We start from the raw sequence: 22,373 nt of genomic DNA on the forward strand, positions 1-22,373 counted from the left end.
AGTATTTTTCTCTTTATATAGACACAACTTAAAGCTTAACTAATTAATATGATGAGTAGGAAATTAACTGTGACTAAATGCCATCAACTTTATATGCTGATTTATGCAAACATTTCATTGGAGCAAGTCTGTTACACTCTGAGAAGCAAATTGCAAAAAAACCAAAAACTAAAAAGGAAAAAAAGAAGAAATAAACCCAACCCACTTATATAGCTGATTCCACTTAGACTTTGCTAATTCTGTTTTGCCACAAGGCAAACCAATCATTTATACATTTCTTGATAAAAAAGATCAAGACTTTCAGACTCCTGAATATTTTCCCTGTTGACCAACAGTTTTCTCAGGTCCACGTGTAATGGAAAAAAGAATTTTTCAGAAAATCAACTTTGAAGCTTTGAAACTTAATCTCCTGACTTTCTAGTTGTCATCAAGGATTCCACAGGATTTCCTTAAAGGTTGTGTGTGTCTGTAGCTAGAGAGTTGTACAGGCAATTGCCATATTTCTAAAGATGATTTCTGTTGCTGCGTGAGATGGAATAGGGGTAAGATAATTTCACCACCACAGTAGCACTTCTGTTTCATACAACCTGACTGCAGGTAAAACAGCAAATTGTAACACTGCTTACAGTAGTGTCCTGGTTCTGGCAAGGATAGAGTTAATTTCCCAAGGAGCCAGGACAGGTGAGCCAAGCTGGCCGGGGGCTATTCCATACCATGTGACATCATGCTCACCATAAAAGGGGGCCAGTCGGGCAGGGGCGGGTTCGGCGTGTCGGCGTGGCTCCGGGACGGGTCGAGCGTCCGGTCGGTCGGTTGTCGGATCGGTAAAATCGTTCTCTGTTATCACCATTGTTACTATTTGTTATCAGCACTGTTGTTGATTGTTCTCCCTCTCCCTTGCTGTCCCAGTAAACTGCCCTTATCCCAACCCTCCAGGCTTTGCCGTTGTTTTTCCGTTCTCCTCCCCATCCCGCCGGGGGAGGGGTGAGCGAGCGGCTGGGGCTAAACCACGTCAGTCCTTTTTGGCGCCCAACGTGGGGCTCGAGGGGTTGTGATAACGGCAAGTCTGACCCAAGTGTGTTAAAACAAAGTTGTTAAAAGCATTTATGATGTTATTGAAACAGTCACTGGTTATAATGATGTTCTGTTTGCTCACATGGCTCTGTTTTGTAAACCCATGTTTACTCTATGCAATCCCTGCGATGCTGTTTATCACCTCTGGAAGAGGGGTTCGTGTTCTCATGTTGTTATATTGTGTGATAATGACTTATGATAAGATATCATTGACAGTCATGGGTCTGAGCTGGTATGTGTATGTAGTATTTCGGTCAGGCCCGTACCTCGGTCAGTATCTTTCAGAATTGATTAATAATTGGACCCAATCTATGGGGAAGACAGGGGGGGGATACCTTCTCCCACTCTTTCACCTCCTCTTTTCCCTTTTGGTTGGTTACAACAATTTTTGAGTATTTTGAATACCCTTGGAATGTTCAGGCCATTATATTCCTGTTGCTAGGTCTCCTGAATGCTTTCCCACTCCTGTTCAGGGTTAGCAAAAATCTTTTCAAGAGTACCACCCAGGGATCTTCCCCAAGGCTGAATGGTCAGGGCTGGCATGGCATTTGGGAGAGTATGGGTGGGTATCTAGAGACCTTTTCACCCCCAATGGTTTGGAGCTTCACTCCTGAACAATTGCAAGACCCTGATAAAATGGTAGAATATTTGAAAGGAAAATGCTGTGGGGATTCTAAGGAGACACAACTTACTGCGCTGTGCTGGGCCCTGGCCACAATCTATCAAACACTGCTGGATAGTAGACAGCACCATCCAGAGGGAGAGAGCAGACCCACAGGCACTGCAGCTGCCCAGGCCCCTGCGACAGGCACTGCAGCTGCCCAGGCCCCTGCGACAGGCACTGCAGCTGCCCAAACCCCTGCGACAGGCACTGCAGCTGCCCAAACCCCTGCGACAGGCACTGCAGCTACCCAAACCCCTGCAACAGGCACTGTAGTCGAGCCAAAAGATCAACCCACACCAGTATCAGTTGCCCCTATACACAAAAAGAAATACACAAGGAAATCGGTTCGCTTAGTGAAAGATGATGATGAACCGGGGCCATCACGAGAACAAGAAGAAGAGCCAGAACCAGAAGTGATTACCCGATCCCTGTCCCTGAGTGAGCTGCGAGATATGCGGAAAGATTTCAGCCGCCTTCCAGGGGAGCATATTATTACCTGGCTGCTCCGCTGCTGGGATAATGGGGCCAGTAGCCTGGAACTGGAGGGCAGGGAGGCCAAGCAGCTAGGATCCTTGTCTAGGGAAGGGGGCATTGACAAAGCAATTGGGAAGAAGGCACAGGCCCTCAGCCTCTGGAGGCGCCTCCTGTCAAGTGTGAGGGAAAGGTATCCTTTCAGTGAAGATGTCGTATGTCGGCCAGGCAAGTGGACCACTATGGAGAGAGGTATTCAATATCTGAGGGAATTAGCTGTGCGGGAGATGGTTTATTATGATCCGGACAATGCACAGTTGCCCACAGACCCCGATGAAGTCCACTGTACCCGACCCATGTGGCGAAAATTTGTGCGAAGTGCACCATCATCGTATGCCAACTCACTGGCAGTAATCGACTGGAAAAGTGAAGAGCCACCCACGGTGGACGAAGTGGCTGGCCGGCTCCGGCAGTATGAAGAGAGCCTTTCTTCCTCCCTCGTGTCGGCTGTGGAGAAACTGTCTCAGGATGTCCGGCAACTCAAAGAGGATATATCTTACTCCCCACCTGTACAGACCCGCATTTCAGCTGTTAGGAGTAAGCGTTTTTCTGCTCCAGAGAGGGGATATAGAGCATACACACCACGAGGTATCCTGTGGTTTTTCCTGCGTGACCACGGAGAAGACATGAGGAAATGGGATGGGAAGCCCACCTCAACCCTGCGGGCACGCGTACATGAGCTACAAGGCAAGACAGCTGTAAGAAGGGACTCTTCCAGAAAGAATGCTGCTCCAGTTTCCACCGGGCAGCCCCCCAGACCAAGTGAAAGGCCAGATCGCACTTCTGATCCTCTTGAAGGGACCTCTAAGTCCTTTTTGCAAGACGTGAGTAGTGACTATGACGAGCAGGACTAGAGGGGCCCTGCCTCCAGCCAGGTGGAGGAAAGGGACAATAGGGTGTATTGGACTGTGTGGATCCGATGGCCTGGCACATCGAACCCACAAGAGTACAAGGCCCTAGTGGACACGGGTGCACAGTGTACCCTAATGCCATCGAACTATGAAGGGGTGGAACCAATATCTATTTCTGGTGTGACAGGGGGATCCCAACAGTTGACTCTGTTGGAGGCTGAAGTAAGTCTAACTGGGAATGAGTGGCAAAAGCACCCCATTGTGACTGGGCCAGAGGCTCCATGCATCCTGGGCATAGACTACCTCCGGAAAGGGTATTTCAAAGACCCAAAAGGTTACAGGTGGGCTTTTGGAATAGCTGCCTTAGAAGTGGAGGAAATTGAAGCATTGTCTAGTTTGCCCGGTCTCTCGGAGGACCCTTCTGTTGTAGGGTTGCTGAAGGTTGAAGAGCAACAGGTGCCGATTGCTACTACAACTGTGCACCGGCGGCAATACCGCACCAACAGAGACTCCCTGGTTCCCATCCACAAACTAATTCATCAACTGGAGGGTCGGGGAGTGATCAGCAGAACCCACTCACCCTTTAACAGTCCCATATGGCCAGTGCAGAAGTCCAATGGCGAGTGGAGGCTGACGGTAGACTATCGTGGCCTGAATGAAGTCACACCGCCCATGAGCGCTGCCGTGCCGGATATGCTGGAACTTCAATATGAACTGGAGTCAAAGGCAGCCAAATGGTATGCCAGAATTGATATCACTAATGCATTTTTCTCGATCCCTTTGGCAGCAGAGTGCAGGCCGCAGTTTGCCTTCACTTGGAGGGGCGTCCAGTACACCTGGAATCGACTGCCCCAGGGGTGGAAACACAGCCCCACAATTTGCCATGGACTGATCCAGACCGCACTGGAAAAGGGTGAAGCCCCAGAGCACCTGCAATACATTGATGACATCATTGTATGGGGCAACTCAGCAGAGGAAGTTTCTGAGAAAGGGAAGAAAATAATCCAAATCCTGCTGCAGGCTGGCTTTGCCATAAAACGAAGTAAGGTGAAGGGGCCTGCGCAGGAAATCCAATTTTTAGGCATAAGGTGGCATGATGGGCGGCGTCAAATCCCTATGGATATTATCAACAAAATAGCAGCCATGTCCCCACCAACCAACAAAAAGGAGACACAGGCCTTCTTAGGCGTTGTGGGTTTCTGGCGAATGCACATTCCGAATTACAGTTTGATAGTAAGCCCTCTCTACCATGTAACCCGGAAGAAGAATGATTTCAAATGGGGCCCTGAGCAACGACAAGCTTTCGAACAGATTAAACAAGAAATAGTTCATGCTGTAGCTCTTGGGCCAGTCCGGGCAGGACCAGATGTAAAAAATGTGCTGTACACCGCAGCCGGGGAGAATGGCCCTACCTGGAGTCTCTGGCAGAAAGCACCAGGGGAGACTCGAGGTCGACCCCTGGGGTTTTGGAGCCGGGGATATAGAGGATCCGAGGCCCGCTACACTCCAACAGAAAAGGAGATATTGGCAGCCTACGAAGGGGTTCGAGCTGCTTCAGAGGTGATTGGCACTGAAGCACAGCTCCTCTTGGCACCCCGACTGCCAGTGCTGGGTTGGATGTTCAAAGAGAGGGCTCCTTCTACACATCATGCAACCGATGCTACGTGGAGTAAGTGGGTTGCGCTGATCACACAACGGGCTAGAATAGGAAGCCCCAATCGTCCAGGGATTCTGGAAGTGATCACAGACTGGCCAGAAGGGAAAGATTTCGGAATGTCGCCAGAGGAGGAGGTGACACGTGCTGAAGAAGCCCCACCGTATAATAAACTAACAGAAGATGAGAAACCATATGCCCTCTTCACTGATGGGTCCTGTCGCATTGTGGGAAAGCATCGAAGGTGGAAGGCCGCTGTATGGAGTCCTACACGGCGAGTTGCAGAAGCTGCTGAAGGAGAAGGTGAATCGAGCCAGTTTGCAGAGGTGAAAGCCATCCAGGTGGCTTTAGATATTGCTGAAAGAGAAAAGTGGCCAACGCTGTACCTCTACACTGACTCATGGATGGTGGCCAATGCCCTGTGGGGGTGGTTACAGCAGTGGAAGTGGAGCAACTGGCAGCGTAGAGGCAAACCCATCTGGGCTGCCCCACTGTGGCAAGATATTGCTGCCCGGCTAGAGAAGCTGATTGTAAAGGTACGTCATGTAGATGCCCACGTACCCAAGAGTCGGGCCACTGAGGAACATCAGAACAACCAGCAGGTGGATCAGGCTGCCAAGATTGAAGTGGCTCAGGTGGATTTGGACTGGCAGCGTAAGGGTGAATTATTTATAGCTCGGTGGGCCCATGACACTTCAGGTCATCAAGGAAGAGATGCGACATATAGATGGGCCCGTGATCGAGGGGTGGACTTGAGCATGGACGCCATCTCACAGGTCATCCATCAATGTGAAACGTGTGCCGCAATCAAGCAAGCCAAGCGGGTAAAGCCTCTGTGGTATGGAGGCCGATGGTTGAAATATAAATATGGGGAAGCATGGCAAATCGACTACATCACGCTCCCACAAACCCGCCAAGGCAAGCGTTATGTCCTCACAATGGTGGAAGCAACCACTGGGTGGCTAGAAACATACCCTGTGCCCCATGCCACTGCCCGGAACACTATTCTGGGTCTTGAAAAGCAAGTCCTGTGGCGACATGGCACCCCAGAGAGAATTGAGTCAGACAATGGGACTCATTTTCGGAACAACCTCATAGACACCTGGGCCAAAGAGCATGGTATTGAGTGGGTGTATCACATCCCCTATCATGCGCCAGCCTCTGGGAAAGTTGAAAGGTGCAATGGGCTGCTAAAAACCACCCTGAGGGCAATGGGTGGTGGGACTCTCAAACACTGGGATAGGCATTTAGCAAAGGTCACCTGGTTAGTTAACACTAGGGGATCTGCCAATCGAGCTGGCCCTGCCCAGTCAAAATTTCCACGCCCAGTAGAAGGGGATAAAGTTCCTGTAGTGCACATGAAAAATATGTTGGGTAAAACAGTTTGGGTTATCCCTGCTTCAGGCAAAGGCAAGCCCATCTGCGGGATTGCTTTTGCTCAGGGACCAGGGTGCACTTGGTGGGTGATGAGAAAAGATGGGGAAGTCCGGTGTGTACCCCAAGGGGATTTGATTTTGGGTGAAAATAGCCAATAAATTAAATTGCATGATATTAATAGCGATATACTGTATCAATGGTATGACCATAAGAATCACCCAAAACTAATGAAGGATGGACTTTGAGCAAAGTGCCACGATGATGGAACTAGAACTGCCTTCAACTGGTGCCCAGAAACTTCATCGAAAAATCACATCTTTGGCATCCAGACTGTGAGCATGGACCATACCAGATACACTGGCTGTGAAGACTCCGGATGCAGCGTGTAACAATCCAGCTGCACACACCATTGCTTCTGCTCTGAGAGACTGTAATGGCAGATGGAACCCAAAACCCTGGACTAAATGAACTCGACAGACATTTTAGAGCAATAGCCCATAGAGTAAGGCAATGAGTTCTGTAAAATAATCTGGGCATGACGTAGATGGTATGGAATAAGGGGTGGATAATGTCCTGGTTCTGGCAAGGATAGAGTTAATTTCCCAAGGAGCCAGGACAGGTGAGCCAAGCTGGCCGGGGGCTATTCCATACCATGTGACATCATGCTCACCATAAAAGGGGGCCAGTCGGGCAGGGGCGGGTTCGGCGTGTCGGCGTGGCTCCGGGACGGGTCGAGCGTCCGGTCGGTCGGTCGTCGGATCGGTAAAATCGTTCTCTGTTATCACCATTGTTACTATTTGTTATCAGCACTGTTGTTGATTGTTCTCCCTCTCCCTTGCTGTCCCAGTAAACTGCCCTTATCCCAACCCTCCAGGCTTTGCCGTTGTTTTTCCGTTCTCCTCCCCATCCCGCCGGGGGAGGGGTGAGCGAGCGGCTGGGGCTAAACCACGTCAAGTAGACAAAACAATTTTCTCTTTTAATTGAAAGAGCAGACCTCACCAGATGGATGATTACTGGCATGATGAGGTAGTGGGCTTTTTTCCTGATGTTTCTGATTAGTGTGATACTATAATTGAAAGAAATTCTTCTGTTTTAGTAGAAAAATTCTTGCTCATTTCCATTCTGTGCTGGTAGCAAGAAGTATGGCAACAGCTTGCAGTGACAGAGGCTTTACAGAGTTTTGATTTTAAACCTAGGTGGTTGTTTTTTTTGTTCAGTGATCATAGTCAATTAACATTGTCGTTTTCATTGCCCTGCTTTGCTTTAATGAAAATGCTCATCCTCTTTGCCATGTGGCATTCAAAGGTGGATATAGAATGATTGATTAGTGTTTGCTAAATTTTCTCTAAAGCTTTTCTGAACCTTCAATATTTGAACAAAAATAAATTTGATTATGACTTTTCCAACCATTTTGATTATAAATAAATAGTAGAGGGTGTGAATTCCAAGTTTGGAAGCATCAGTTTTTTCTAATCATTGATGTATAGGACCTGCCATCAATTTTAGTCTTACCCTACTGCTCTTTGTACTAAAATTCATGGGAAAGTATAGTCCATTAAAATGCCAAAATATCTACATGATTAGGTAAATAGTTGCTTGATTTCACATAGAGTAGTTTGGGTAGAAAATTTGGAGGGAGTTCTAAGGATGTTCAAACCTAAATAAAGGACCTTTGTGTGGGTTACTTCACTGCTTCTCCCCAGAAGTTTACAGCTCCTTCCAAGTCACAATTGGCATTTCTTTAACTGGGCACATCCTGAGCTTTCTGCTCAGGCTTCTAGTCAGAGGCAGGTCTGCCCTGGAAATTGGAATGTATGAAGACTGTTGCAGAGTCTTATGGAAGATAAAAGCCATTTGTAAGGAAATACTTAAATGCCGGGGCAGGTGTTTGTATATGATGATTTTCAGAGAAAAATAGGACAGTTAAAAATATGTGAGATTTGTATTTTCTTCAAGGATTATCTTGGATAGTACACCTAAAAGTAAGAATATTCTTTTATTTCAATAAAAATATACCATGTATATATCTTTATGCTTTGTGATTTATGTCTGTTCATCTAAAGACAGCTTAAGTGATACTTATATGGGACCTGTTCTGGTCCTCTAGCTAGAACTGAATGCACATACTATGGGGAGGGGGGAAAAAAAAAGTTTTTATATTTTATATCAAATGCAAGTGCATGAATATGATCATAGCTAATCAAAACATGCCATTTTGTATACTGTTTTGTTTTGTGTAAATAACTTAGCTCAGTAAAAGCACCGGTGGTGGAGATACCATCTTGAAAACACTTAAGGGTATGCAGTACAGCGTAATGTGCATGGCCTGCAGCGATGACTAGAAGTTTTGCAGATGTGCCTGAAGTACCTGGTTAAAATGTACGTTGGGAATGTGTAGTGGCATCACCCCAGCAGCTAGCAGTGCACCAGAGTTCTGGGTAAGCTGGGCCAGTTCATGGATCTTTGTGGCTCTGCTGCTATTGATATACAAGTGGGCTACCTAAAAATTAGCTTGTGCGTTGGCTTTTCCATTTCTTTCATACATCATAGGGAATTAAAAAAAAAAATTCCTTCTTTTTCTCTACACGTTAAGTTTCATGTTAATTGTCTGCATGCTAGTTCAGCTTCCTGCTTACTTTCCCAAAAGACAATGTTGAAATCTTGTCCCCATTGAAATCAATGGCCTAAACCTCTGACTGTAACCAGAATTTCACTCTATAAATCTGCAGTGGAAAGGCAGGGGCTGCTTTTTGAGATTTCATTAAATGAAATAGATTTCTTTTAGTTTCAGTCTACTGCATGTGTGTGTGTCTTTAAATTCCAGAGAAAGTTGCTTTATAGAGTTTGGGTAAAGAATGTAGCATATACTATTTCTGTGGTGTATGTCATATATTTCATTTAATGAACAACAAAAAAAAAAAATTACAGGTTTCTTCTTTTTGCTTCCTGGTAATTTGTTTGACAACTGTACATAGATGGTGAACATAGAGTAGATCCACTGTGAGCATATCTTCCATCTTCTCTTATGACAGGCATAAACACGTATGACACATGGCCAGACCTCAGTCATTCCCATTTACTTCAATATGGTTTGTTTTGTTTTGGATCCTTTTCAAATTAACAGCATTTCTGCAATGCCTCTGTGTTGGATTTTTTTTTCTCCCTTCATCACAACAAAGTGTCCAGAGAGTAAGTCAAATTAACCTATTAGTGTTTTGTACAGCTATAACTCCTATAATTTTTTTCAGTAAAACTTTTTTGATTAGCTGCATCAAAGGTTTTTATCAGGTCAAGAAGCACTGTCTATGGCAGCTATTCTTTGTTCAAGGCTGTAGCAGCAGAGCTAGAGCATTGTGTTTCAACAAGGCCTCTTGAGGAGGATGAGCTGAGAGAAAGCTGGAAGGGAAACCAAGAAAACTAAACTCTATTTAGAAACAAAACGTGAAGTGATGACTATTATTTATTTTTTTGTCTCGCAGAACAGTACTACTGCTTGATCCTAAATACACCATTACATGCACGTTACAAACATTTTCACTGGCAAAAGATCTGAAGTTCCAATGAAAGTCAAAGAAATGCACGTGTTTTTTTAAAACTGTCCCCATAATCTTTATAAAGATACCATTCACCATGCCGTTTTCCTCTCCAAATTCAAGCCGCAATATTTTATATGCCTCTGATAGCCTTTTCTTGTCACTTTTTAAAACTGAAAGTTTCTTTACTTGTCCTTCTAGCCAGCATTATGGGTTTGACTTTGCTTTTTTTCTTTTCTATGTTTTTCCTCCTGCCTTCCATATTCTTATAAAATGCCAAATGCTAAATTGTGAACTGGGAATAAGATGTATTATGTAGATGTTTCTGACGTGGTTTGTTTTAAATCATCACTCAGTGCAACATGTGACACAGTCAAAGTAGTCTCATCAGTCTTGCAGACTAGAACAAAATAATTATGTACAGGATTACAAATGTGAACCTGTTCTCTCCTAGAATGGATTGAGTGCTCTAACCTTGTGCCATGCTTTGGTCACCCAGTGATGTTGAAGTGTCACCACTCATTAAGAGAAAAAGCAGTATTTGCTTGTTCATTGAGAGACAGGTGTCAAATCTGTACTTTACTTGACAGAATTGTCCTCCTGCTAAAGGAGAATAAAATAATTTCTCCTGTTCCTTCTTATTACCTTAGCTAAAGAAAATTAGCTTTATTTTTAGTGTCATTATGCTGCATTTTATCTTTGCTTTACTAAAATAATTAGTAACTATTATAATAAACAGAAGGTATTAGTAATGTAGCGTGCTAATCAGTAAGCAAGGAAACTTTTTTTTTTCCCTACTTATGTTTAGATTCTCCTAAAAACATGTTTTGAGAGAAAGTGATGATGAATCTGGTATTTTTTTAAAAAGCTCATTGATTTAAGTTTTTTCTAATATAAGCACTTGGATGATTCCTGTTTTGGGCCCCATGAGAGAGGAGCCCACAAAAAGGGCTTCTCAGATGCTGAATGCTTGCACTGGAAATCCAGCAGAATAAAACTAAATAGCTACTGTGGCAGAGGTCTGCTTTAATGAGCCTTTTTTTAAATACGGTTCAGCTCTTCTTCTTTCTCTTTCTCAAAATAGTTGTCATGTAACTGTCTCGATTTTAGGAAATCACATTTTCAGTTTTATTAACAAGAAAAGGGACTATTTAACCATATGTTTTCTTTGTAATGAGGGTATCTGTAAATCTTCCTGTGATGTTTAAAGTGATGATAAATAAATAATGATCTTTATGGTTTCATATATTATACCAATAGGTGTAGCAGGTGTGATTCTTCTATAGCCACGCGAACTTGCTGTGAATATGCAAACCAATGAAAATGTTCTATTTATTGCCTATTTTATTGAGTTTGGTTTTGGTTTTGCTTCCTTTTTTTCATTGTGATAACTGAAAATCAGGCCAACCATTCATTTCAAATGTTTCATCTCTAGCGTGTCCTGGAGCACAAACATTTCTTCTTGCAAGCTTTAATGGAATTTAATGTTAAATGTAATTTTTCATCTTGCTGATCCAACTGGGAAGTCTGTAGGTTTGTTATATGTATTGAGTCTTCATTTCTCTGAAGTGCTACTGCATGCTGTTGATTACCACTGAAAATCAGTTGTATGTTTTTCTTAAGGAGTAGTTCGTACACATTCATTTATTTAACAATCTGTTGTCTTTCTTGTATTTCAGTTTTCCAGTTCGACACTGAATTCTATATCAGTGGACTTGCGCCTCTCTGTGACCAGCTTGTTATACTTTCATATGTAAAGGAGATTTCCGAAAAAACGGTAATTGTTTTTATGTTACAGTTTCTTCGCAGCACTAAACTGCCCTGTGAGTTGGGGCTTAAACTAGTCACGTAGATCTGATTATCTGTGAAACAGTTTGCAGCTGGTAGTGAACAGTGCTTGAAACTTCTCTGACCTATAAAATAAGATCAGTGGAGGTGATGTTGAAGACCAATGTACTTAAATTTCAGAAGTCCTGTCTGGGTTCCTTTGTTTCTTGCAGGAAGCAAGGAAAGGCTCTAGATAGTCTTTCTCTTTCCTTTTTCATTCTTTTTTTCCTCTCTCTCTCCTTTTGTCTCTCTCTTTCTGCTATTTCTGCACCAGACAAAATAAAGGATCTTTTCTAGCCATAAGAGAGGCTTGCTGCCACTGCATCTTAGAAGACACGAGAGTAGTCAAGTTGATCAACTCAAGCAATAGGAGTCACTGTGGTGGGGGCGGGATGCATGATTGCAAGCAAGTGGCATCATTGTCTCCCTCGCTTCCAAGACCTTTAGGTGTGTACACCCAGATACGTGTGTAGATAGGTAGAAATTAGAATTCATGTCAGCCATTTTTACTGCACGCAGGCGAGTGCTGTGTCTGTCTCCAACATTTATTTCATATTGCCAAATAAAAGGCAAGGCAGTGGAGGAAATCCTTGAAGTTGTGGTGTGAGAATGGCAGATGCTCTTGATCATCTTTTTGATAGTACGTCTGCATTAGACAACCATCACCATAGTAACCTTAAGCAACTGGGTGCACAAGTTGCTAGGCAATGAAATGCTGTAGGTTCAAACAAATGCTTGAGCCTGCTGAAATCAATAGGGTTAGCTTCTAGCTCTGCTGCAGGATGTCAGATTATTATTTCTTTATTTATATTAAGGAGAAAAATAATGTCACAGCAGTGTTTCCCAAGAGACTTGGTACAGTAGTCCTCTACTGCAGGAGAGTTGGTTAAAGAAAAGGAGGCAAACAAATTGGATAAAGAAGGGGGAGGAAAAGGTGGGTTGAAATGCAAGGAAGCAAGGAAATGGGGAAGCTACTGTTAATGAAGAAGTAGCATAGGAAAGGAGCTAGTATAAAGGAGGTAGTGACTAATAAAGGTTAAAGTCATTCTAACTGCTTCAGGAAAGAAAGATGAAAAGAGAATTTCGTGTGATATAATGGTAATAGAACATAGGAAAGAGATTTTTTTCATGTATTTGCTTTTAATTAGCCTTTTAAACAAACTCTGAATGCTGGACTTTGGTAACTTCTCAGTCCTCTGAGTAACTCTAGCAAGGAAACAAAAGTACTCTCCTCCCTGGCACCGTGTCTGTGCCTTGGTGTGTGGTAGGAACTCCTCTGTTGGTGTCTTGGCTCTGTGGAGCTGAGGCTGCCTGAGCCTGCAGCTGAAGTGCTGCTTACTACAAACACTGTTGGATTGTGAGGAGCACTGTTCTTCCCATACTTGATTTCACAGCTTTCAAATGACATCTTCCAACTTGTTACAAATTGGATCAGAATTGAACTCATGGCTTGCTTTGATTTTTTTTTTTTTTTCCACTTGTGCTGGAACAGTTTAATTGAGAAGAGACCTGTGTGGTGCTGCTGCTGAATGAGTAGTATAGAGCTGCGTAAATCCACTTTATCTATCTCCTTGCTCTTTCATTATGTATTTTGTTAATTCACAGCCAGAAGTAGAAAATAAGGGATTATCTTGGACCTTGACTTAATTAAAAATGCAGCAAGTTGAAGACAGTGGTTTCCCTTAGATGAAAATCCATGATGCTGTCTTACCATAACCACCTACATTGCACTTGAAAGTTCACGTTACTCTAAGATCATCAGCACAGCAAGAGTTTCAGAGTATTCTCAGATTCACTTTTTTCCCCTACTGCTGCTGGACACTTAGAAGTACAAACTTAAACACCAGCTAAAAACACCCCCAAGTTCATCCTGGTGTCAGAATATCATTGATTCGTAGAGCTCTGTCTTTTATGGCCTGAGCGGAGCTGACAATGTGTCTTAAGTAGTTCTGTTGCTTGTTGAATGCAATGGTTGATGATCATCTTGATAACCCTGAAAACTTCTGTGACCAAGAGCAGAAAAATAGTGAGCAAACTCAGGGGAAGGGTTAGATCTGTGTCTTGTCTACATCTTCTTCTCTGCGCTGATCTGTTCAAGGGAAGCAAGCCAAGAGTAGGAATAACTTTCCTTTGTGTTTCAGATGTGATTACAGCTGCTCTGTGGAGCACAACTTTGTGACTTGTATGGTTCGCAACTGAGTACCCAGTGCAAAGTGCTGGACCTTTAGGAATGTTTGTAGTGGTTGAATTTCAGCCTTGTTTGTAGATAACCACCAGTTGGTATTTCTAAGGTAAATTGTGCAGCATGCAACTAAGATGTTTGCCTTTTTCTAGGAAGTGGAGTGTTGTGCGAGGCCTAGACTGGATATTGTACAACCCTTACCTGAGTCCTGTGAAGAGATCTCTTCTGATGCATTAACAGTACGAGGATTTCAGGAAAATGAATGTAGAGATTATCATTTAGGTGGGTATTCTTAATATTGTTTTGTTTTATTTTCATAACTTGGTTAAAAAAGACTGGATTTGGGAGAACTTAGCCTCCTTTTTCATTTTTATTTCATCTTGAATAACTGTCTATAGCTGCTTATGACACTGAAGTGTAAAGTGGAAATCCACAAGAACCCGTCACATGAAAGAAAACAAATGTGCATATTTGTAATGTCATCTATTAAGCCAGACATATTGGGGAAGGCAGAAATATAGATCTCATGTAAAGTCCAGTATCTTGGAAGGCAGTGTCCTTGATGGAGATCTATTCAGCGTGTGATCCGTAGGAGCTCTTGTGTCCCTTTGAACACAAAGGGCTTCAGGAGTAGTGAAATGAGTGATACAGTGTCTGGAAAAGCTGCTTTAGAGACAAAGATAGAATAAATGTTATTCCAACAGTAAGATGCATCTGGATCAACTTAAAATGGACACACTGATATTTAGCTTCCCTGTACTGACAAAGATGTTGGTGTATAACAGACCCCAGAATGGTAAAACGTAATGAATAGAAACTGGAGTTTGGCAAGTTCAGCCTAGAAGATAGGTTTAATTATGTAACAGGCTGGGAGATTAAGCCCTGGCACAATATATACCAGTCTTTTAAATAAGATGGGATGGTTTTCTGATATATGTGTTGTAGTTCAGAAAGACGCATGGCAAAGCTGATGGAGAATTCCTTGTTGAAGATTATATAGCCTGTGTTATACAGAAACATTCCTTCTGGCTTTTAAAATCCATGAATCTGATTTTTAAGCATCTTCTCTGGCAGCGTGCTTCAAATCATAGGCTTGGCAGGCCTCTTTGTGTACATCGATGCCCTTAAGCCACTAGAAATATAGTATATCTCCTCCTGATCTCCAAAACATCTCTGCTGCTATCAATAGAATTGGGATTTCTTTATACATGTCCCTAAGCAGAACATTGATGCCCACAATTGTACTTTTTACGTTTAGTGAATATTCTAGTTAATCTGACAAGTGTAAATTTTTTGGATTGCTTTAAAACAAGCATTATTTTGTGAATTGCTTATCAGTTCAGGAGTGTATTTGTATGCGTGTATAGATACAGATGAAGGATGGGGGATGGTTTTCTTTCGTGTACCTACAAAATATTGATGGTGTTTCTTCATGTGTTCTGTGGAAATAATAATTATTCTGAACAGTCATCTTCTGTGTTTGATTTTAGCTTTAAGTACATTTTTTACTTTGAGCTTACTCAAAAATAAAGGCTTACGGTATAAGCAAATGCATTATATGTATAACCTTAACTTATAGCATTGCAAATGCATTGCTGTAATGATGTGCTGTGTCCCCAGGGGTTATGGCATCTATCATTTATGCTTTTGATGGCCTTGACCTTGATGGGGAGGATAAGTTTATTGCAGGCTATGTAGTGTAATAGTCCTCTAAAAGTATAATAATGTGTTCTAAACCATCATAAAGTTTACACATAGTGGATGAATCAGAATTTGCAATAAGCTGTAGTGATTTTTTTTTTTTAAAGCTATTTTGCCATTTAAACCAGGTTTAATTTATTGGAGAATACAGCTTCCCAAACAAGCATGTTCTGCAGGAGTAGCCTTGCTGTCTGCCTTGCATCTCCTCTTTTTAAATTCCCCTCAAGGGTGTACTAAAAAGCAGGGCTTTAGTTAAGGACAATATAATAATAATAAAACTGTGTATGCATTTGCAGAGTATTCGGAAGGTGAATCACTCTTTTATATCATCAGTCCAAGAGATGTGGTTGTGGCTAAAGAACGGGACCAAGATGATCACATTGACTGGCTTCTTGAAAAGAAGAAATACGAAGTAATTTTTACAACATTCTTTCCTTCAGGCTTTCCTGGTTTGGAAATTGGGGTGGGATGATGAACTTTGCTAGGTCATTTGGCTTGGATAGTTTCTGTACCTACAGTCATTGACTAAATGCTTGTAAAGAGGAGGAGTTGATTATACATCTTTCCATCTCTCTGGAGAGTTAGTTTTTCTACTGAAACAACTCATCTGAATTGCACCCAAGTGAGGTAGCTGAATTCAATGCTGTGAATACTGCTCTCAGCATCAGATGTGAAATGTATTAGTTGTCACTGAAAATTATTAAAGCTATTTTTTGGCTTTAAAGCAGCAGCACAGTTAACTAATGAGCCACATGGTTATTTTTCTAGATCTATCCCAAATAAAGAGGGAAGGGAAATGGACTTGGGCAATATTAGATTTTTCCTACTCTATGTCACTTCCACTATAGAACGAAAAGGTTGTGTTAGGGTACTGTGCATTGTTCTGTGTTACCTTCAGTGTTGAAGTTTTTAAAAGTAAAATCATGTGGTTTCAAACTGTAGGAATTGGTGCTGAAAGTAGCGTTACTCACAAAAAAGCAGAGCCAATACTAAAAACAAGGATATGCAGCTCCCTTGGAAAAAAGCAGCTCAGTATTTGGTTGTGTAGATATTGGTGTGTTCAAGCATGTATATTTAAACACCTAAAGCAATAGTAAATTCTTACAGACAATATCAACATGCACCTAGTGTTCTGGATTCTGATGTCCTGCAGTTAATGACTTAGAACACTTGCTACGATGTGTAAAGTAACTTCAAATTCCTATGTACGTGTTATTTGTTGGATGCCCGTTATAAGGGAAAAAAAAAAAAGTGGGAAAGCTATTCAGCACGTATTCCTTTTGTTAATGCAATCATGATATTCTTCATGCAGATTTGTTTAAATCCTTGTGGATGCTTTTGCATCTGAATAGCAAACTCGTATGATGAGTGCAGTTTTGCAGTTTATGTAAATCACAGCATTTGGTCCCTGAAGACTCCAGTAATTTGCAAGTGACAGCTGCGCGTGTGCCTTTGTGAAAGCCATTCAAGGTAGTAGATAGCTTCTGTGTTATGATGGATGTTAAAGGTTTCATTTTGTTTGTAAAAGTGCCAGCTTTGCTTCTGTACATTTGAAAAAAGTAGAAGAACGGCAAATGACACTTAAATATAAATCAATCTGACTGGAGTAGACTTTTGGGTTGGGAAAGTGGAAAGTATCCTTCCCCCACCCCCTTTCCTGATGATTTTTTTCACAGGTTTTGATAGTGAAGTGTTCTCATTTGAAAATGATCCAATGCGATTGCATTGTCTGTTTTGTTGTAATCTTGCATTTTGATCCTAATATAGTAATGTGGAGTGAACCCAGATGGAAACAAAAGTAGCTTTCTCTTTGGTTGACTGCTTTTGTTTGAGTATGAATTCAAAGCTGTTCATCCAACCGTGGCATTAAAAATTCTAGTGCTTCAAACACCGAGCTCTGAAAAATACTTGATTTATTCATTTCTAGAGCTTTCTGTATTGAAAGTTTGTGTATTTGGCCAGTATCTCTGTTTTCTACTTTTTGAATATAGGAAGCTTTGATGGCAGCTGAGATCAGTCAGAAAACCATAAAAAAGCATAAGATTTTGGTAAGTCTCAAAACTTCTATTCAAAACAAAATATCTGATGTCTTTTAGAGTGCTGTGAGATGCTACAAACACATCCCCTGTTCTGTATTGCACCAGACAATAGCTGTTAGGAATACTCCACCTAGCAGTCGATTTCTTGGTTTCAGCTACAGAACAGGAATGTTAAGTGTGTGAAACACGAAAGGGTCTGGATTTTATGAAGGTGCTATTGACATTAAAAAGAAGAGAGTTCCACTTCTCTGCTGATGGGGTTTTTGTTTGCTTTTACTGTTGTATTAAACTTGCTGTTGTTTCAAGTAACACACAATATTACAGTATTAGGGATTGGGTGGGGGGTGACACATTTCTCTTTAACTTTTACCTTGTACATGTGACAGGGTTTTGGCAGGAGTTTAAAAGGTGCAGTTGGAAGACCTTTTAAATGCTATTGAAATTCAGTTGCAAGTTCCACATCTAGTTCTCTCGTGTTGCTTTGCAATTCTCATTATTATACACAGTTAAGATACTTTTCTCCTCTATGGTTATTTCCCATGTTTATAGTCCTTTCATAGAGCGACAAAGGGTATCAATGTTTAAGACGAAGGGGGAATAATGTAATAGCCACAAAAGCATTGCTAACTTTAGCTCTGGTTTTGTTTGTTTAAATTGGCCTCAGTGTGAACACATTGATATTTCATTAATACTGCTACTTCTTTAAATGGAAGTTTGTATTTAAGTACAAGGCATTAGAAGATATGTTTAACTTTTAGCCAAATTACTGCTATAATATGCACACTATGTATTAATATGTCTTAAAAATTCTTTTCTTCTTGTGTAGTCCAAAAGTTAAATCAAGACCTAATGGTATGCCATCACCTATCACAGAGTTCGTATGATTTAGCTGCTCTGTGACTCTTGCAAAAGATGTAAAGAATTCTTAAAGGAGGTCCTGGCAATATATTAGGAGGGGAAGAAAGAAAAGAAAAAGCTTTTCTCTTGGTTTACAGAAATTTGCTCCATTAGGGTGAAATTCATTGTGGGTATATACAAGCAGAGTTGTTGAGTGTTTGGTCTCTAATGCAAAACCCATGGAATGTGTTGAGGGAAAAAACGTTGACATCAAGCCCTAAGTGAAGGATTAGTGGTACAGGGATTTAAAACAACTCATGTTCTCACTGCCCAGCAATGATCAGACCAATGACACCACACTCACACGACCTGACAAGTCTGGTGGTCTTGGGGATTTTTTTCGGTTGCAGTAATGATCACTGCCCCTCTGTACCTTTTGAGCAGAATGCAAGGGTCCTAAACAACCACAGATCTACAGTTCTTCTGCTGTCTTCTCTGCTCACTGGGGAGCAGGCCCACAGGAGAAGGGCTGCGAGAAATCTTCATCCTTGAGAATGATGAAGTTGAAAATATGAAGGTGGTTCCTACAGTGGAAGGAAATAAAAAAATCTGGTGTATGTGCATGACTTTTTTTTTTTAAACTGTGTAGTAGATTGACCAATTGAAGTTTTAGATACCTCTGCTCATATTCTGCTCTGCTCAGTACTGTCCGTGATCAAAAAATTTATGTTGTGACTCAGAAGACCCAAATGTTTATTTTTGTAGGAAACAATGACTTCTTTTTCATTGTACAGCTCTATTTTTCTTTTTTTTCCTCTGTTTTTTTTTCTTTTTTTTTTTCTTCCCCTTCCTGGAAACAGTGTGCTTTTAGCGTTGTGATTCTTAAGTTATGCAGTGGGTACACTGGGCTGTGTTGACCTTGACACCAGTGTTGAGATTACAGCAGAAGGCATGGCTGTTTCACCAAAATTTTAATATATTAAACACCCACCAGAAGAATTTTACAGCTGACTTGTGTAATAAACTTTTGAGAAGGGCAATTTAGTATGTAATAATCATGCTAAATTCTTGGTAATTCCTTTACTTTCTGGAGCAGCACTAGGATTTATATTCTTAACCAACATTTTTCTCCCCCTGAAAACTTTGTGTTGACAAAGAAAGTGTCTCATACAGTGAGACAGTGGTTTTCTTGTTGACATAACTAATCCAAGCACTGAATGGTCAGCTATGTGTTTTGAACAATCCTTAATATGTAGAGCTGGCACAGTCTTCTCAGCGTCAATGAGGTTATGAGGATTATTTAAAAGAGTATCTTAATTTGAACCCAGGAATGGTCTAGGCAGGTATTTTCTGTTGACTGTTCTGTGAGCCCTACATCTACAGGAGAACTCGGGGTATCCACTTAGGGCCTGGTGCTTGACTTAACAGCAGTGCATGCAGCTGGAGTGATAGTTATTGTGGCAGTCAAGCGGTTGACTTCCGAACCTCTATTACTAATTCTTTATTTTTATTCCCTTTAGGACATTGGCTTAGCCTATATAAATCACCTAGTGGAGAAAGGAGAGTACAACCTGGCTGCTCGGTAACTTGTTAACAAAGATTTTCTTTGCTGGCTGAAGTGTGTCTTGGGGGCGGGGAGCAAAAGCAAATTATTGATTCTGAAGTATTTTGTGATGTTGATTTTCTATGTGTTCTGGAGTTTCTGAAGTTTCAAAATATACAGATATATTACTGTGCCCTATATTTTCTTACTTGTAGTGAACCAAAAGTTACTGTAAATTTTCTAAAGTTTAACGAGAACTGAGACATATATATTTTTGAAAGTCAGCCTTTATTTTTTCAAAGTCATGCTAGATTTTCAAAACTAAGGTTTTCTTTGGATGTTGATAATTAGTGTATCATTACATGTAAGACCATCAGAAAATAATTTGTGGTTACATGAGTGTAAACAAAAATGTCAAATATGGGTATCTAAAGTAAGGATCAGAAATTACCTAAGATTTGTGTTTTCATGTATGTGTAAGTGTAAACATATCTCTGTAAGCGCTCAATTTTTCTCAGCTGAGATTTAAAAACTTCAGTCATAAAGCTAATATGGCCCTAATCAATGAGGGTGAATGCATAGCAAGCAATTAAGTCCTCTTGGATGCCACAAAATTGTAGGATCTGAAAAGAGTACCACCTGGCATACTCTGCTTGAAGCAATGGCTGCCAAAATAAGTCACCTTTGAAAGTGTCTTAATAGGGAGAAGAACGAAGAAAGGAGTCCTTACAGTAATTCTGTCACATTTGTATTATTCTATGTACCTACTTTTGTTCTCTCCCCTTTCATCTTCCTTCCAGAAAATGCCAGAAAATTCTTGGCAAAAACACAGAACTCTGGGAATTTGAAGTTTACAAGTTTAAAGAAATAGGTCAGCTTAAGGTAAGTTAATTTCTCTCTCTGCACTCAAGTAATTGGCATGCTGTATTTCCCACATGTTTTGACCAAGTATCTAAAGGATTGCATTTAATGGTCCTAGTGTGGTAGCAGGATACAATGCTGTCCTTGAAATTCCTGCCCCAGATCTCTAGTTGTACAGTTGTCTGTGAGATTTATGCGTACATGTTAACAAGCCCCAAAACAGGGTTAGAGGCATAGCACATTCAGGTATTCAGCTACCTATTTTTAGCTTGTTGGCAGCCCCCAAGTAAAAGAACCACCCCCAAGGCCTTTACTTGCAAAGATGCTTACAGTTAAATACATCTTTCCCATTTATTTTTCACTCCCTTCCAGTATGGCCTGAAAAATCCTACCCCAAGTCTTCAGGAAAATAGCCTCTGTGGTGCCGCCCTTTCCAGAAAATCCAAGTCCCTTGCAACAGAGCCATAGTTTTAAGCATCAAAGAATAGTTAAATTGCAAAGCAACAGGGAGAACCTATGTTGTGTGCTAGAAATGGTGGCAAGAAAGAGGAGCAGTCTGCCCTGTCTTGTGTTTTCCCCGGTCGCCAGCCAGCTACCATAACGGTACGCGTTTAATGTGAGATTCTCAGTTAATAAATTGCCCGGGACATAAGGCTGTAGTTCTGTCACTGCCAAACCAGTAGAAAACATTATGCACACTCCCTTTGGTAACGCATGTACATTTATTTCTGAATTTTATGTCTTTCTATTCAAACTCAATGAGCCAAAAAGGACATATTATTAAGATCTCCCAGCATGCAGTCCCTTGCTCCTTTTGAGCTGTTTAATTCTGTTCAAAGAGCGAAAGTGTTTCAGCATTATGGTTTTCAGAAACGTCTGGCTTTTGTTTTAGAGCCATGCCAGTGCAAGAAGAGCCTTGCCTTTTGTATGAGTTCTTAGTGGTTCGGTGCCCTCTTTGCCACCTTGGAAGATGAAATCTCATGTTTCTGTCTCTTTATTTCAATCCAATAAAGGACCTGAGTGCAGGTACAGGTGAAATTTTGATACAGTGCTGCTTAGTCCTTTTGGCTTTATTTTGTTTTTCAGATGCAAGTGTCTGGAATGGATGTTTTTCTTGTCTCCACTTATGTCATCCAGCAGACTGTAAAATATAAAAATATTTGCAGGTTTGCTGCAAAAACATCTCTGCTAAATTACTGCCTTTCTAAACAGTTGGTTGTTTTCAGCCCCTTGAAAGCAGACTTAGAAAAACATAAGATGCAGTCCGTTACATTATTCAGCTTCAAGCTGCAGTTGTAGAAGATGCCTTCCTTATTTTACTGTTGCAATTGCATATAACTTTTTTCCCAAGTTCCTAAAGATACCAGAATATCATAAAGGATGAACTAAGTTAAGCCAGATCTAAATGAAGTCGTTCTTGAAATGCTTGGGGTCAATTCTGTGCTATTTGGAATTTTTACCTATTTATCCAACCAGCAGGTATTAAACACAGTAGCGTAAAACTGAGATATAGTGGCTTAAAGCTCCGATGAGGAGACAGTATTTGAGATTTGGAGACAAATTGTATTTTGAAAGGGAATTTTCTTAAAGAATTTGTACTGCATATAAGTGGTTACCTGAAATTTGATGTTTCGAATATAACATGGTTTACCAATAACTGAGGTGGCAGTGAAAGTAAAGGTTTAACCTTCCCTTCCTG

At 41.4% G+C, this 22,373-nt stretch overlaps 1 protein-coding gene across 2 annotated transcripts in view; it reads left to right on the forward strand.

Annotated features, from left to right (window-relative positions):
* Positions 1-22,373, forward strand: part of VPS41 (VPS41 subunit of HOPS complex) — a 120,053-nt gene that overhangs the window by 69,640 nt on the left and 28,040 nt on the right. For both annotated transcript variants that reach the window (XM_075745354.1, XM_075745355.1), the window contains exons 11-16: positions 11,364-11,461; positions 13,846-13,975; positions 15,691-15,806; positions 17,386-17,442; positions 19,791-19,852; positions 20,614-20,695. In XM_075745354.1, the coding sequence (XP_075601469.1) occupies positions 11,364-11,461; positions 13,846-13,975; positions 15,691-15,806; positions 17,386-17,442; positions 19,791-19,852; positions 20,614-20,695 (545 nt within the window). The remainder of the gene's footprint in view (positions 1-11,363; positions 11,462-13,845; positions 13,976-15,690; positions 15,807-17,385; positions 17,443-19,790; positions 19,853-20,613; positions 20,696-22,373) is intronic.

Source organism: Balearica regulorum, chromosome 2 (genome assembly GCF_011004875.1).
Source record: "Balearica regulorum gibbericeps isolate bBalReg1 chromosome 2, bBalReg1.pri, whole genome shotgun sequence".
NCBI classification, from domain to species: Eukaryota; Metazoa; Chordata; class Aves; order Gruiformes; family Gruidae; genus Balearica; species Balearica regulorum.